The sequence below is a fragment of the Terrapene carolina genome, unplaced genomic scaffold (genome assembly GCF_002925995.2).
Source record: "Terrapene carolina triunguis isolate 2854851 unplaced genomic scaffold, T_m_triunguis-2.0 Scaffold629, whole genome shotgun sequence".
Lineage (NCBI taxonomy): Eukaryota > Metazoa > Chordata > Testudines > Emydidae > Terrapene > Terrapene triunguis.
In genome coordinates, this window is record NW_020664980.1 from 5,893,529 (window position 1) to 5,910,841 (window position 17,313).

Below are 17,313 nucleotides of genomic sequence, written 5' to 3' on the forward strand. Positions count from 1 at the left end.
CTGGTTGTGTGACCTAGCCAATCTGAAATGCAAGGTATGTATTCTTCTCCAGGTCATGCCCTAATCAGCTGTGTTATGTGGCTATACACTGGTAAACAGTTGCTGTCTTTTACCCCAATGTTGGCTGCACCACAATAGGGGGTAAAGTGATCTTTATTTACACCTCCCCCCAATCCCCAGCTTAACTTTGGAAAGATCTTGGGGATCAAAATCCCCATATAAATGTGAATGTGTATTACTGTTAAATATAAATACAATCTTCTGTGCCAGGGCCTGGGCAATGTCTGCAAAGCACAAATAAATTGTCCTTATCACCATCACACAATGGGACAGATTTGGCAGTGGCTGCTCAGAGAGGCTCAGTGGTGTTTATCAGTATAAGGAGGCTTGGCCAATACTTACCTGCACTCTTTGATGCTATCCAGTGTGGTTAAATAAGTAGAGCCCTGCAAATCTGCGGATATCTGCAGATGCAGATCCAAATTGTATATCTAGAGCCCTGCAAATTTTGGATATCCGCTTGATATCCACGAATATCTGCAACTGTGGATATCCGCATCTGCAGACCATGTTTGTATCCGAGCAGAACTGTATAAATAAGTGCTCCCAGGAAAGCTCAGAATTATTTACATTATAAAATAAAAACTGGGCAGAGGGGGAATTGTTCTTCGTGTCTGTCTCAAAACTGCCTTAAGCTATTAATGAGGACCAGGGAATTATTTCTTTCTTACTGTTCAGACAGTTAAAATCTATTGATGATGCCTGTAGACGCATCAAAATTGATTTAACCTAAATCCTCACAAGATGGAAGACGTCTAATGCTGTTAGTATTGCAAGATAACTCCTTTAATAAAGGCACAGTCCTGAAATTTTTGCTAGAGATTGGCTCTTACCAAAACCCCATTGTTGACCATCCACAAACTTCTGGAGATATTCTTGTCCAGATTTGAACTTTGCAGCTCTGATCCATCTTTAGCCTTCACTCAAGGCAAGATTGTGGCGGGGGAAAGGGGCTGTGCAGTAACTGGACTAACTCAGCCAGACCTCCTCCTCGTACCTTCAGCATGCACCCACCTCAGAGGGAACTCTGCTGTCTGTGGAGAGGATGCAGCATATTGCCAACTTGGCCTGGCTGGAGCAAAGTGGGAGTGAAGGTCAGGGCTCGGACCTTACCCCAGACATTCCCACTCTCTTTGAAACTTGCAGTGCCTGTGTGGGTGCTGGTGGGGACCGTGTTCTCCAACAGGATAACAGCCAATTCTCACAGTTCCTTCTTTCAGTGGCTGTGCGCAAGGATTCATGTCAGGATAGGGGACAATTAGTCTGTTTCAACTCTCTCATCTCTAGAAGAACATGTTCAGAAATATGTAAGCAAAAGTCACTTTGTAAGAATCACTTTTAGGTGACTTAATACTTTGCAGTACCTTCTTAATCTCAGTCTCAAATTGAAATGGGAAAAAGAATTTAGCCTTACCATTTCAACAGAAACCTAGGAGGATATCTGGCTTAACGTGAAAGATACTTCAGGTTCTTCTTCCTTGTGATTCGTCCAGAACAAGATATTAAACAGGTACAACTGGACTCCAGAATGTTCGTTTAAAGCTGGATTGCAAAGTACAGCACATATTGGAGAGTCAAATGGCCACATGCCAACCTTTCATATATCCTATACCTGTCAAACAATGCATGTGGTCTGCAACACCATGTTCAGTGCTCTCTCAAAAACTTTAATGTCACTATCTTTCCTTCTCCAAGCTTGTGCATTTTAGGGGTGCTGGATGAGTTGGTATTGCCAGTTAACATTAAGAAATGGATTACAGTAACTAATGGGCAAAAGAGTTATTTTAAGAAAATGGTAATCTGCAATTCCTCCCTCATACCCAGACTGGCTTAGTGAGCTCTCTACTATTGCATTAATGGAAAAAATTAGTCTGTTTAATAGAAATGATTGGGAAAAAAATATGAGGTGGCTTCGTCACACATGAAACTTTTGCATCCTTTTGCAGTTTAGTTGATATTAGTCCCTGATATTTATAGGTCATATTCTCACTTATTTGTCTATTTAGTTACTTTAATAATTGATGCCTTGAATGAGTTCTTATGGGTTCAGGGTTTTGCAGGGGGGTGGTTCTTCAGGTTTTGCAAGTAAAGAACGATGAATTCTTTTATTTATATGCTACTTACATCTTGTGCGTATACTTACATATATTTTGTTTTTGTTGTGTTTATATTTTATATAAAAACATACAAATAAAATTAAAAGGATTACAGCCACTTATGCAAGAGGACAAAAGAGGTGAAGAAACACCTTGAGCTCTCCCTCCGATTTATGCAGCCGATCTGGCTTTCAGTTCTCATGGATTTCAGAGAGGGGAGCCCATTGTGTATGTTTGTGCCTCTGGTCTAAAACAATTTATATCTGGGGGAGGCTGGCACGGGCAGGATTGCTGGTGCAGTGTTGATGGGCTCAAGGCTTTCTCTGACTAGGTTTCTGAGTTAGGACGAATGAATTCCATTTTTTTTTCTTTTCATTCCCCTCAATCAAGATTCTGCTCACGAGAGGGCAGGCAGCAACCTGCGATATTTTGAGAAGTTGCTGGAGAAAGAGAGAGTGGCAAAGCTATTAAATAAGACGTCAACTATAAGAGAATCGGCAGTACAAGGTGGGGTTTATGAGAGACCTGCTGACTACCTGCCAGAGCGTGATACCTATGAGGCTCTCTGCAGAGGCGAAGGTGTGAAAATGGTGAGAGAAGTACAAAGTGCTGACTTGGGACGTTCTTCCTACAGTACATGTTGCTGTATAGACTGCCAAGGGCTGTGTCCTGGTACTTCCTATGGCTTATAATAAAGTTTGCAGTTTGATTTGTAGTGTTCCCTTCCAAAGCTACTTTCCAGAACACATGCTCCCTGCCAGATGCCACTGCCCCAGCAAGTATGTAACTGTGCCATCAGCAAGGGGTCTGTTTTCAAAAATCATCCTTTTCTATTCAGAAATATTCTGGGGGAAAATTAATAAAGGAATAGAAAATGTCTGCCTGTGAGGGGAAAGATGCAGTAGGTAAATTGAATCAACCACAGTGGTTGTGGTAGCATTTAGGTGTCTCACTGGAATCTCTTTACCATGTTATTATTGGAATTTCTCTAACTCTGCATTTGGGATTCAGAATAGTGGGAACTCTGTGATTATCCCTAAGTGGTATCTGCTGGTGAATGTTGACCTCTTAATGGTGGCCTTTGTATAGAAACAGAATCCATTAACTTTCTAGCTGTTCCATCTCGTGTCGGCCCCTGAGTAAATGGAAGTCATTATTCTTTTTTAAATTACTATTATTTAAGCAATCTGCATAGTATCAATTTTTAAAAAATTCTCCTCTTTCCCTATCTCCATCGTTCTCCTATCGACTAGCCCAGATGTTTACTTTTCTCTGCCTGTAGATGGTGAAAGGAACATAGTTTTGATGACTCTGCTTCTGCGGTACATAGGAAGCCTGTAGGCTGTGGTTTCTTGTCCCCCTTAGGTAGCAACAGCCCTTTCTGACTGGGCTGGGTTTCTGTATGTATAAGTAGGCTCACTGATGCAGGGCTTAGGTTCTTCCTAATGTGGAGTCATTTAGATATTGCACTTGGAAGAGTTGAGAGCATGTTTCTTAAGTCCACACTGGAACTTCCAGCTGTTTAACAACTAAGCGTTCGGAAGTCGTAATATAAACCTACATAGAAAAAAGTGCTCTCCGCTGCTCATTCACAGGGTGTTGCAAACGATTGTTCTTCCAGTATGTCCGGTCAGCCATTCTGAACACTCATTGTAGCTGGGTGTGCTAAAAGCTTTTTTCTATCAAGGGTCTATCATGCTTTAACTATTGTTGAAATCAGTTGTCTCTGTGGGGCAACCATTTTAATCGCCATTATAGAGGGCAGAAGGGGAGTAGTCTCTGATACCTGTCTTCCAACGTGACTGTAATTCCTAGGTTGGACACTGCTTTGGGGTCTTCTAGACTTTTCTTTAAAAAGAACAGGAGTACTTGTGGCACCTTAGAGACTAACAAATTTATTTGAGCATAAGCTTTCGTGGGCTTTTGATGATGCGCTGGAGAGGTTAATAACAGAACACCACTAGCCGTCACCTTCAGCCCCTAACTAAAACCTCTCCAGCGCATCATCAAAGATCTACAACCTATCCTGAAAGATGATCCATCACTCTCACAAATCTTGGGAGACAGACCTGTCCTCGCTTACAGACAACCCCCCAACCTGAAGCAAATACTCACCAGCAACCACACACCACAGAACAAAAACACTAACCCAGGAACCTATCCTTGCAACAAAGCCCGATGCCAACTCTGTCCACATATCTATTCAAGTGACACCATCATAGGACCTAATCACATCAGCCATGCCATCAGGGGTTCATTCACCCGCGCATCTACCAATGTGATATATGCCATCATTTGCCAGCAATGCCCCCCTGCCATGTACATTGGCCAAACCGGACAGTCTCTACGCAAAAGAATAAATGGACACAAATCTGACATCAGGAATCATAACATTCAAAAACCAGTAGGAGAACACTTCAACCTCCCTGGTCACTCAGTAACAGACTTAAAGGTGGCAATTTTGCAACAGAAAACTTCAAAAACAGACTCCAACGGGAAATTGCTGAACTTGAATTAGTATGCAAACTAGATACCATCAACTTAGGCTTAAATAGAGACTGGGAATGGCTGAGCCATTACACACATTGAATCTGTTTTCCCATGTTAAGTATCCTCCCACCTTCTTGTCAAACAGTCTGAAATGGGCTATCTTGATTATCACTACAAAAGTTTTTTTTCTCCTGTTGATAACAGCTCATCTTATTTAATTAGCCTCTTAGATTTGGTAGGGTAACTCCCACCTTTTCATGTTCTCTGTATGTATATATATCTCCTACTATATGTTCCATTCTATGCATCCGATGAAGTGGGCTGTAGCCCATGAAAGCTTATGCTCAAATAAATGTGTTAGCCCCTAAGGTGCCACAAGTACTCCTGTTCTTTTTGCAGATACAGACTAACACGGCTGCTACTCTGAAACCTTTCTTTTCTTTGTTTCAGCAGTCTTGCTGCAAAGCCTTACATATAAAATACAGAATTCTAGCCAGTTGGCTACTTGCTTTGTCATTTGGTTTCCATAACCTGTAATTTATTATTTATAGAGGGTAGAATGTCACAGCTGTTACCTGGTAACATAGGGGAGAAAAGACTATTCTCTACTCTTTACTCACAAAAGATTGTAAAATAACAATCTGGGCCTTTAAATTTTCTAAGCCAGATAGTGTGGACATTCAGTTTCCCAATATCTTCGGTAACACAGTATAGAGGACACTTTGGTTTTGGTCTTAAACATTTAAAGAAAACAAATGTGTGTGTGTGTGTTTGGGGACTTATATTTCAGACACCTCGGCGACAGAAGAGGCTGTTCTGCAGGTACCACAATGGAAACAGAAATCCCCATCTGCTCATAGCTCCCTTTAAGGAAGAAGATGAATGGGACAGCCCCCGTATCGTCCGATACTATGATGTCATGTCTGATGAAGAAATAGAGAAAATTAAGGAGCTGGCTAAACCAAAAGTAGGTGTCCCCTCTTCTACTGTTTCCATCTCACCAATGCTTGCTGTTTTGCTCAGCATTTTATCTCTAACAAGGAAAACTGAGCAAGTGGATTCAAAATGTCTAATTTCACATCCTGGACTATACAGTGCAGCTAAAGTACGTGCGATGAACTTAAGGGTAAAACTTTCAAAAGCAGCCTAAGTGATTTAGGAGCCTACTGCCCAGATTTGTAACGGTTTTTAGGTGTTGCTTTGCTCAGTGTTTCGGGGCCTAAGTTTCATTTTCAAAAGTGACTCATAAAGAGCCTAAGTCCCATTAATTTTCAATGGAGACTTAGGCTCCTAAATCACTTTTTGAATACGATGCTTTTGAAGATTTTACTCTAGGGCATATCAAACAAGAATCGGAGAAATAACATTGCTTCGGTTGTTAAACGCTTCCTCTTTTGTTTCTTTGGAGGTATATTTTTATTGGGTTTATTTGATGGGGTTTTTTTTTTGGTTGTAAAGGCAATGTATTCCACCCTAAAACAAAGTATGTTAACCAGGATCTCAGTCTGATCTAGGCTGTGTTTCCATTGATGAATGGAGCTGCAGTGTTCTTCTGAAGTTATTGGTACAGGATTATTGCATTGCATAAAATATAACAAATAGAGCATGCTTTTGTGTGTTCAACAACAGCTTACAGTCCTGAATGCTGGAACCTGTTATGAAAGAGGAGTATTGGTCAAGGTGAGGGCTTGACCTCCTTCATTTCCAAAGGTGCTTTAGGATCTCTAACTTCTACCTGGACAGCTGGGAAGAAGAGGGCTTGGTTCTTCAGCACCCCCTTCTCTGCCCTTAGGTGCATATCAAATGCAGTGCCAGCGTTGATTATGGGCTCAAGTCTTGGTATGGTACCTTTTTACCCAGACACTTTTAAGTTGTAGTGACACCATATATCATAAACGATGATATATTGTGTTGTACAGCTAATATGAACCTAACATTTCTTTAGCCTTCTGGTGCTGCAGTTGTCTTCCTTTACTTGCTAAACTGCAAAAGGGAAAATAATGGCAGTTCAAGACCAATTATAGATGTTAAGCTTGATTCATTCTGCTTTGCAAAGTCTGGCAAGACACTAAAATTAAAAGCATTATATTGATTGTTATATAATGAATTATTCATGTTAATCGTTTCTTCTAGCTATTGCTGTAAACTATGCAATTAAAATACCAGTCAGGATAACCTTTCTGCATGTATTTCTGAATGAAATATTTTAAGATATAATTGGAAATAGAATGAGAAATCGATACCTTTTAGGAACGTGAATTATATTTAGTAAGTTTCTGAAGCTAGATTTCTGTGTGTATCAGCCAAGTGCCGTGGCAGAAAATGTTATTTCCCTTTGAAGACTCGCACCTCCATTAACTTAAATCTTTTTCCTGATGCTTCACCATGACTTCATGCTGTAAAACTGTCCTTGGGACTTCAAAACCTTCAGATAAAACAAAAATTCAAACTAGCCTCTACCACTGGAAGTTTTTTCTAGTCTGGCAAAGCAAATGGGCTATAAATATAAGAAGACAATAATTAACAATTGACTTAATTTAGAGTTTGCGCTGTTCAGGATTTCATTTATGAAATCACTTCCTGGTCTCTCTCACCAATTTTACATCAGTGTAGCTCCATTAACGTCAGTGAAACTACTCCCCATTCCTCACCAGTATATGTGAGATCAGGATCAGGCCCAGGGTGTGTAGGTAAATGTAATCATATTAGATGAGTTTATAAATATTCCCGCATAGTTGTTCACAAACTTAATTTTTCAGCATCTGTCTCAAACCTAACTGCTGGGCTTACTTTGAAACCCATGGTGTTATGCCCAGAAGGGTGGAAAATATAACATTATGATGGGATAATTCCTAAATAAAATTATTGTAATTTCAGCCAGGAAACTTTATTCAGTAATCATTAAAGTTTTACAGGCAGAGCTCTGTGAGGTAGTGTGTTACTGTCTTGGATTTGGAAAGGTTGGGAGCTCCCATGTTATCCCTAATATTCTAGAATATCTCCTCAAGAAATCTCTCCTCCCTGTTCCAAACATTATCTGCAGGTTTAAATGTTCCAAGACTTTGTCTTTGAAGAAAAGCAACATGCGTGTTTGAGACGGGATAGCTGTTCAGAGTGACGAGGTGTTTTTCACGCTCAATTTGCAAAATACAGTCATTTTTTAGTCAAATGTTAAAATTGCCTTCTAAACTAAATGAATCTGTTCCTAACTATCAGCTGTGAACCACTGGAAGCATCAATAAAACTGTTAATTGTACAGGCCTGGATTGCACTGGGACAGGTGTAGCATGGAAGCATATAGAATGTAATCTTAAATTTTAATAATGGCTTCTTCATAATACAGATGTACCAGATTAGACAAAGGTGCATCATAGAGAGGAATGTATAGAGCCTTACTGAACTCAGATTTATAATGCACAGTCAGGCTGGGTTCTAGGAAAAGCTGTGCTGTTGAAATACTGAAGAAGCAGCCTGGGGTGGGGCTGGAGAGAGAGAAAACTGAAAGTGAACTGAGACTTCTGCGTGAAAAGAAAAGCTGTTGTGCTGTTAAGTAGGAAAGAATTGAATTTATAGTAGAGCAGAATTTTAATAAAGATGCTATAAAGCCCAGAAACCATATATTGCACACATTGTTTGTGTATTGGTTTAGGAATGAAATCTGGAGTGTTTTTGTTTTGTTTTTAATCCGCTATTATTAATTATATGTTGTTGTCAGGTCTACTGTGAGCTGAATAAACAGTTAAAGTCAAGAAGACAAGCTTTTACAGAGAAATGGAGTATTCTAGCACCACACAAATGAGATACCAATTAATAAGTTTGTAGCCAGGCATATTTTAGCTTCTCTTCTTGTTCAGGTCAACTGGTGACCATAGAAAGAAACCATATGGGGAACCCAAAGGAAATAGAGGGTAATGAGGAGTTTGGCAAGCTAAATTATATTACAGAAAGCAACACTTCATTGTCCAAATAAAGAAAAACATTGTCAGCCTGACTTCCCTGCTGTGAATTATGGAGCAGGATTCTGGAACAAAATACCAAATTAGTCAGAATTATGGGGAAAATTGTGCCAAGAGCTGCGGGTAGAGACAAGAAACCTAACAAGCAGATTGGAAGGGAAACAGGAGAATGACGCATTTGGGGAAATATGAAGGAAAATGTGATTATGGATTGGAAAAAGATACAAACGTGTAGAAAGATTGTGATTGAATGGGGGGGTGACATGTAAGTAAGTGGGTTTGGCACTCTTCATCTTCAAAGTGATGTAACTTGTTCATCCCAACAGCATCCCTGTAGTGTAGGCAAAAATTATGCGTCTTACAGATGGAGAAACTGAGGCACAGTGAAGTGAAGTGACTTGCCCAAGGTCACACAATAAGACCGTGTTAGAGCTCAGGAGTTCAGTGTTCATTCTGCTAGGCCACAGTGCGGAACATTCTCACCTGATCCAACAGCAGATACATCCCCAGCCCAATACTCTTGTTCCCAGCACTTGTGCCTAGTAAACCCAACACTAAGAGAAAGAAGAGCTGGAAATGAGCCTGTGCACTTCCAGCGAGGCAATATCCATCAAGTACACAGGTTGAGGACTTTCTTGCTCTGATGAGCATGCTCCCTTGTGATGTCAGTGAGCTGGATCTTGTGAATTCCTTAGCTGCCTGCACTGTAATGCCTAACCTACTTCATAACAAAGTCATTGTTTTTCTCACCTGCTCCTTGAGAATACTGAATGCAATTCTTGTGATCTACCCCAGCCCACCTTTCAAATAGTCTGGCTGAATCCATAGAATATCCAAGAGTTAACTTGCTTTCTTCTCTGTCAGTAAGGATGCAAACTTCATGGGTCATTAATTTTCTGTTGTTTCTTCTTGCTGATCTTGACCCAAGCCATACTCCAGACAACAGGACTTTCCAAACCTATTCGTCAAGCAACGTCAAATTATAGCTTTAATGGATACCATGGTTTATGCAGCCCCTTAGCCAGATTCTAATCTGGAGGATGACTGCTCTATCCCATACACTTTGCATCATAGACTGTTCTAGTGTGAAATCAGAATAAGCTCCAGATTGGAGCTAAGAATTTCACCCAGAAATATATCTAGCCCAGGAATTCGGAGTCTGGCAATTGGGGCGGGAAATAGACAATTGGTAGAATTTTGAAACAGAGTTGTTTTTTTAAACCATTTATTCTTTGATAATTTTGTCCCTGGCATTTCTTTTGACACAGTTGGCACGAGCCACAGTACGTGACCCCAAAACAGGTGTCCTCACAGTGGCCAACTACAGGGTATCAAAAAGGTAAGATGACTGTGAAAGAGCTTGCATCCTACTGTTTTGTCTTCAAACTCCACTCAACCTGAAGGCAGTGCTGTAGCTGTCACTACTCCACATGCTCTTCTTAACATTCTTCCCTTGTCTGCCTGCTTTAATTGACAATTTAGAATGAAGAATGCTATCTATCTGATTAGATCGCTTTAATTGCATGTACTGTATTTTATACTACATCTAAGATTAGGCAGTGAGTTTTATGGCCTTTAATTAATGCTTTTTATTTTTGTATTCTGGAGGTTGAATGTGTGCAAATTCTGGTGCCTTAGGTGCTTTATGAGACTCATATAGACAAGAGCCTCTATTACTTTAAATAGCAATAACACTAATATTAACTCTAAAGATACTTTACTTTAATTCTAAACTTAAGGATTTATGAATCCTTATGTTAAATGTACAATTTAGAATAATATAATAGAAATTTAATATGCAGGATTTTTGTGTGTGGAGCATCTGTCCAGCTTTACTGATCTAAAAACACAAATATTTTTGTCCCTTTCCTTTTGGCGACAAGAAGACCTGTACCAAAAGGTTTTCAAACAAAACTCAAAATATACAGTTTGGAATATCGAGCAGTATTATAATACTTTGCACATAAAGTCTCACAACACCTTGGTGACGTTAAAAATTGTTATAACAGTTATGTCTCTAGAAAGGTTAAACCTTCATAGATTAATATATTTTAAAGATCAAAAGGGTCCATGTGGTCATCTGGTCTGATCTTTTGCATAAGCCAGGCTATAGAACTTCCTTGAATTAATTACTTCTTTAAGTCCAATACCTGTAGTTGAACTAGAGCAGCGGTTCTCAAACTGTGGATCGCGACCCCATTTTAATGGGGTCACCAGGGCTGGCTTAGACTTGCTGGGGCCCAGGGCCGAGGCCGAAGCCGAAGGCAAAGCCCGAGCTCCACTGCCCAGGGCTGAAGCCAAAGCCCAAGGACTTCAAACCTGGACGGCAGGGTTCAAGTTATAGGTCCCCTGCCTGGGGCTGAAGCGCTTGGGCTTTAACCCCCCTTCCTGCCCAGGGCATTGGGGCTTTGGCTTTGCCCCCCACCTAGGGCAGAGGGGCTTGGGCAGGCTCAGGCTTCGGTCCCCACTTCTGGGGTCATGTAGTAATTTTTGTTGTCAGAAGGGGGTCGCGGTGCAATGAAGTTTGAGAACCCCGAACGAGAGCATATCTTTTTAGAAAAACTTCTAATGGTGAATAGAGAGGTTTGGAGACTATAGAATGTAACCATGTCAACACCCTTTTAAATCCCTCCATTGCCTCCATCACTCTACTGTATCAAGTTTGAGGGTCTACACTTAGGGTGACCAGATGTCCTGATTTTATAGGGACAGTCATGATTTTTTGGGCCCCTCTCCACACCCCTGCCTCCTGACAGGCCCCCCCAGAACTCCCAACTCATCCAACCCTCCCCACCAGCTCCTTGTCCCCTGACCACCCCCTCCAGAGACCCCCCCACCCTAGCTGCCGCCCCAGAACCCTCCTTGCCTGTCCCCTGACTGCCCTGACCCCTATCCACTCCCTGCCCCCTGACAGACCCCAGGACTCCCATGCCCCATCCAACCCCCCCTGCTCCCTGACTGCCCCCTCCAGAGACCCCCCCGCCCCTAACCACCCCCCGGGATCCCACCCCCTATCCAATCCACCCTGCTCCCTGTTCCCTGACTGCCCCCACCCCTTATCCAACCCCCCCCCAGCCCCGGACCCCTTAACATGAGGCTCCTAGCAGCATGTTTGGCTCCGCGCAGAGCCAGACATGCTGCCCAGCGGGAGCGGGCTGCCCCGCCCCTCAGAATGCTGCACGCGTGGCGGCATGGCTCCGGATGAGTGGGGAGCGTGTCTGCCTCCACGCAGAGCCAAACACTGCCCCGCGGGAGCGCGCAGCCCCAGCACTGGGAGTGCTGCGCGCGCGGCGGCATGGCTCCAGGGGAGCGGGAGAGGCCGACGACTTGCTGTGCTTGGCCTGGGAGCGCGGACCCCGCGGCTTGCTGCACCGGGAGAGTGGGGCCATTTCCCCACCCCTGCATTAGGGTGTGCCTGGGCACACCCTGTGTGCACACCTATGCATATTATATTTCCTTTTTAAGGTTAATCAGTCTTATCTCCTGTCCCTCCCTCGTCAAGTTCCTGCAGAGCATTTGCTCAGTTTCTGGATGAGTGCTAGGCACTAATCTGTGCTACACTAAGGCTGGTTGCTGCCGGAGTAAGCCAGTAGATTGTAAATGTGATGGGGAAGGGCAGGAAAATCTTCCAGCATTTCAAGGCAAGATTTCCATTGACTTCAGTGGGCTTTATGTCAGGTCCAGCGAGCCCAGTTGTTTCTCTCTATTGCATCAGTTCACATGTTAAGTTCATCTTCTCAAGGAAAAGGACGTTTGTTATTTCCCGTTCCCTTCCCCCAATATCAGGAGGGCCAGGACTGTGGGTTTCCTCAGGCTTAAAGGCTGGTTGTGCTACGTTTCAACTGCAGCATGCACATTTTCAACCTCCTAGTCTTCTGATTATTACCTCTACCCTACTTCCTTGCATGATGTTTTCCGCCTCCTTTGCTGGCTCTGTTTTCATTTTTCTTGTTCAGGAAAATCAGACCCATATAGAGAGTATCCAGCATCCTGCAACACTGTCACACAGCATCTTCTGAGGGAAAGTCTTTTTTGAAATCCAAAAATCAATCAGATTTTGCACCTAGACAACCAGAAACATGCACCTAGATTTCCAATGCTAAATCTCAAGGTGGAAATGTTCCCTGGAAGTTTTGCTTAAAGGCCGAGATCACAAACTGAGTAATGTGCTAAAAACAGAATATAGTGATTTGATAAGAGGAGGAGGGAATCACGGTGATGTCTCCATCTTGTGTTATCTTGGGCAGGGATATCTGATGGACAGGGCAGTCTGTGGTTGCAGGACAGGTTTTAACGGAAGGCACATTTTTTTTTTTTTTTAAACTAGTGAGTAGAATGGGTTCCTGTTATCTAGCGGTTGGCAGAATAACTTCACATTTCAGGAACAGCAGACATGTTTATGTGCTTAACACAACAAAGGTTTGCATAGCAGCCAGGTCAGTACAGCTTCAGCTGATGGTGATGGGTTGCACTGGCCCAAAAAATCCATGTGCTTGTCTTTACCGTCTGTACCCCGTGGTTGCAGTCTCTTCAGTCCTCTTTGCCAGTGTATATGAGAGTAACATTTTTCAAAACAAACCAACTTCATCAGCATCACAAGCCTGCAAAACTGCATTCTCCCAAGTTTGTGGGTTGTTGTTTTTTTTAGATGATCACAAGATCTGTAGCTGGTTCCTCATTACAGCTAACTCCATAACTGCCACGGTGGTTCTGGGTGCACCATAAAAACCGATCAGAATCTTTGAAATCACTATAGCTCTTGAAAAGCTGCAAATCGCTCAGCTTTTTCACCTATCAAGATTTTATATAAGGGAGCACTTTTGCCGCTGATTTGCTTAAGCCACATAAGCTGACGTTGCTCCAGCTTTTCAAAAGTTACTGCCTTTGACTGTTGTTTGCATATATGCTCTGTCACACTTTCCAACAAATAAATAGTGTCAGCAAGTGGCCAGCTCCTCAGACAATGAAGCCTAAAATGTCTCAAATTGGGGAACTAAACTCAGAGAAAATGAGAAAGTTTTGGCTTACGTGTGTGAATAAGAATGTTGATGGCCCTTTGCTAGGCCTGGAAGCTCTTTACTGTATTCTCACCTTCTAGTTTCGAGAAAGAGCACCCACTTTTTGCAGTTTTTATTAGTAAAAGTTTTACTATATCTGTGCAAAAACCAAAACCAAAGCTTTCACACCTGCCTCTGCTTTCTGTGAACGAAACTAAATTTGAAGTACTTCGCAGGTGGCAAAACCTTGCAGAAACCACCAAAGGTTCTGGTATAGAGTCACATGTGGTAAAGCTGTGTCTGGCAGAGTGAAGGAGTATGCAGTGTAGTGGGAGTCGGGTTGGTCCCAGGACATTAGAAAGACAAGGTGGGTGAGGTAAAATAATGAAGTAGGGCTGTTGTGAGTCTAATGTTGGATTTCTCATTTATTTTTTGCTCTTTTCCCCTCGCCTCCATACCCAGTTCATGGTTGGAGGAACACGATGACCCTGTTGTTGCCAGAGTGAATCACCGAATGCAGCATATCACGGGATTAACAGTAAAAACAGCTGAACTATTGCAGGTTGGTTCTGATATTTCTTACCTGGGTTAACATCGCAATGTTCTGTAAGCAGCTTCCACGCGCGCCAGTCAGTCGGGTGGGTCAGGATTTGGCCTTACATGGAAGTGAGTATAGGAAGGGGATATTTTCCCAACCATCTCACTCAACAGGTATCAGAAGGCCTAAGCAACGCAGAGCCAGCACATTCCCATGGTGTGGGTGGGCAGGGACCCCATGAAGAGTGTCAGCGTAGGCATTCCACTTCCTGCTACAGAGCCGTGCAATGGGGCAGTTTGTTCTCCCTGTGGATAGCAAACATGGAAGGATAGAGGGCAGCCAAGGAATAAGACGTGGAGCCAGAGAATCTGCATCACTGGCAATCCATTAGCGAGTACTACCATTTAGAGGGAGGTGCAGCAGCCCCACCCAAGGGGAGGATTCTTTTTCTTAGTTCAGCAGCGATGTAGGTCCATTTAAAGCAGTGGTTCCCAAACTAGGGGCGCGGCTTGTTCAGAGTAAGGCCCTGGCGGGCCAGGCCGGTTTGTTTACCTGCCGCATCCGCAGGTTCAGCCGATTGCAGCTCCCAGTGGCCGTGGTTCGCCGCTCCAGGCCCGTCCCTCGGCCCGCACCGCTTCCTGCAGCTCCCACCGGCCGAGAACGGCAAACCGCAGCCACTGGGAGCTGCGATCAGCCGAACCTGCGGACGCGGCAGGTAAACAAACCGGCACGGCCTGCCAGGGGCTTACCCTGAACAAGCTGCTTCCCTAGTTTGGGAACCACTGCTTTAAATGTTCTCTGTACTTGGGCTTTGGGCAGGGATCCAAGATTTGGCAAAAATAAAAAGTCTTTAAGTGAAGATTCCTGGTTGGGAGGAAAATAACATCCTTATTGCTGTTGCCTTTAGCACCCTCTAGAGAAGGCTATGAAGACTGTGAGCCCTGCTCCAGCCCTTTTGCACTATTCTGATGATACAGAGGGAATGTGAATTGTCTGCATCTTGTTCCTAGGGAATGGCCCTGCAGTAAGGGGTTCCATAAGTGGCACAGAGCTGCCAGAACAGCTCTGCCTCCCCCTTGTAGACTGCAGTTTTGGAGGAGTGTCAGAACATGGCTGGAGCACTGCTGCTCTCTGGCTATTCTCAGGTGCCAGATAGCCGCTTAGCGGCTGTGGCAGCTGAGTAGAGTATAGAACAGCCCTGAGGCTGCACTAAATCATGTCAGGAGGCAAAGGGCGGTTTAAATCCACCTTTGGTACTCCCTGTCCCTCTACACATCCATGAATGAAACTGGCCATGCACCTTCTAAAGCCAGGCTCCCTAGCTGGAGCGTTAACAGACTCACAACCTCTGTGGATCAGGCACATAGAGGAGCACATAATACACCCTGGCCAGTGGATTATATGTGTTATATTGAAGTGGAAAGAGGTGGTGGACAAGCATGTGAAAAATCATTGTTTCTGTTCTTTCATTTGTTAGCCTCTTGCTATAATAGTCAAACATTCTAACAGAACATTGCCAAAGGACCAGCACTTCCAGCTTTATTTATTTTTTTAAATAGCTTCTGCTTAATATTTTAAAATAGTTTCTTAATTATCCAGCAAGAGAAGACGGTTATAGTGACCACATTCAATTAATTAGATATCCCTTCACTGTAATAAAACATTTTCCAGCTTACTTTGTATTTATTTATGTATTCATGTGTTTATTTTGGGATAGAAAAAGGGTGGACTAAACATAATATGTGACAACGTAAGAATGCAATGCATTCCTTTCAAGAGCCACATCCTCTACATGTGTGGATATGGTTTGGGTCTTTGCCTTCAAGAAGAAAATATTTGTCCTCCCAACTATCTAATTTGCAATTAAATGTGTTTGTTTCCCCCCACACCCTAGGTTGCTAATTATGGAATGGGAGGACAGTATGAACCACATTTTGATTTCTCAAGGGTAAGATCACAGTGTCAAATTCATTCTACATTAATGATAAATGCAAATAGTACTTTAAAATAAGGTTCATTTTGAGAGATGATATAATGTTTGTTTTTATGAACAATGATTTTAATATTAACCTAGGGCCTGACCATGCAAGGTGGCCAGTGACCTCTGCTCCTGTTCGCTTGGGTATTTAACAGCTTGCAGGAGGTATTTGGAAACTTGCAGGATTGGGTCTCTGAGTACCAGGCAGAAAGAGACAGTAGGAGTCCACGAGTGCCACCTAAACACAGTCAATGACCATGCCAACCCTTCTGGGGAGCTATGGGTCGCTGTCCTTTTTGGATGTATTCCATTTATAACTGCTTGGTTTAAACCAATGTTTTGTTAGTGTGTTACGGTTAAATCCAAATTCAGATTTTGGTCCTGTATTTGGACCCACTAGCATGGACTCCCTGCACCCATCAGAATTCCACTGATTTTATGAGCACATAGTTCCACAGTAATGTTTCTGAATACAGGATCGGGGCCTTCGTCAGCATTAAAACAAAACTTTAACACTGACGGCTCATGTTCATTACCAAACTTTTACTGCTCATAAACAAGTTTTGGCTTGTTAGCTTTACTGAACATCACTTTCCTGTTAACTTGGAGTCTATGTAATCTCTTGATGCAAATAAATACATTTATATTCTCTTTAAAGACTTTGAACTAAAGGAGGTTGATAGAATCTCAATAAAGAACGCAAATTATCCATCAAATTGGCCAGCATAATCTTTACTCTTGGATTAGGCATTTAGGAAGGAGCTGCACTTGGAATTTAGCTAGTAATTGCTGCCAAAGTTAAGGCAAGGCAACAATTAGACTCAGTATGGGTTTGGACTGGTCCTCTCCGCTCTATGTGCATTGCAGATTTCCGTATTTTGCAATCTCCACACAAGTTTGCAGCTCTTTGTTTCCTCACAGAACTTTGTACAGTGATTTTTATTATTTTTTAATATAAAAGTATGTCCCACTTTGAGCACTAATGTCAATCACTCAAAACTTTCAGACCTGTTTTTAGGAACCAAAACTCCAAAATCTTCACATAGGCTGCGTTTGGCAGAAATGCTGGAAGCCTGTGATGGTCCAAATTTTAAACATTGTTGGTTTCAATTTGATTGTGTATGTTTTAAATCACAGTGCCTTTTGTGAACCCATTTCAGGACAGACATGTATTCTTGCATCCAAAATTGATTTGAAA

The 17,313-nt window shown here is 42.6% G+C and overlaps 1 protein-coding gene across 3 annotated transcripts in view; it reads left to right on the forward strand.

Annotated features, from left to right (window-relative positions):
* The window catches only part of P4HA2 (prolyl 4-hydroxylase subunit alpha 2), a 51,360-nt gene that overhangs the window by 26,076 nt on the left and 7,971 nt on the right, over positions 1-17,313 (forward strand). For all 3 annotated transcript variants that reach the window (XM_024213351.3, XM_024213350.3, XM_024213349.3), the window contains exons 8-12: positions 2,547-2,746; positions 5,437-5,613; positions 9,871-9,941; positions 14,062-14,161; positions 16,032-16,085. In XM_024213351.3, the coding sequence (XP_024069119.1) occupies positions 2,547-2,746; positions 5,437-5,613; positions 9,871-9,941; positions 14,062-14,161; positions 16,032-16,085 (602 nt within the window). The remainder of the gene's footprint in view (positions 1-2,546; positions 2,747-5,436; positions 5,614-9,870; positions 9,942-14,061; positions 14,162-16,031; positions 16,086-17,313) is intronic.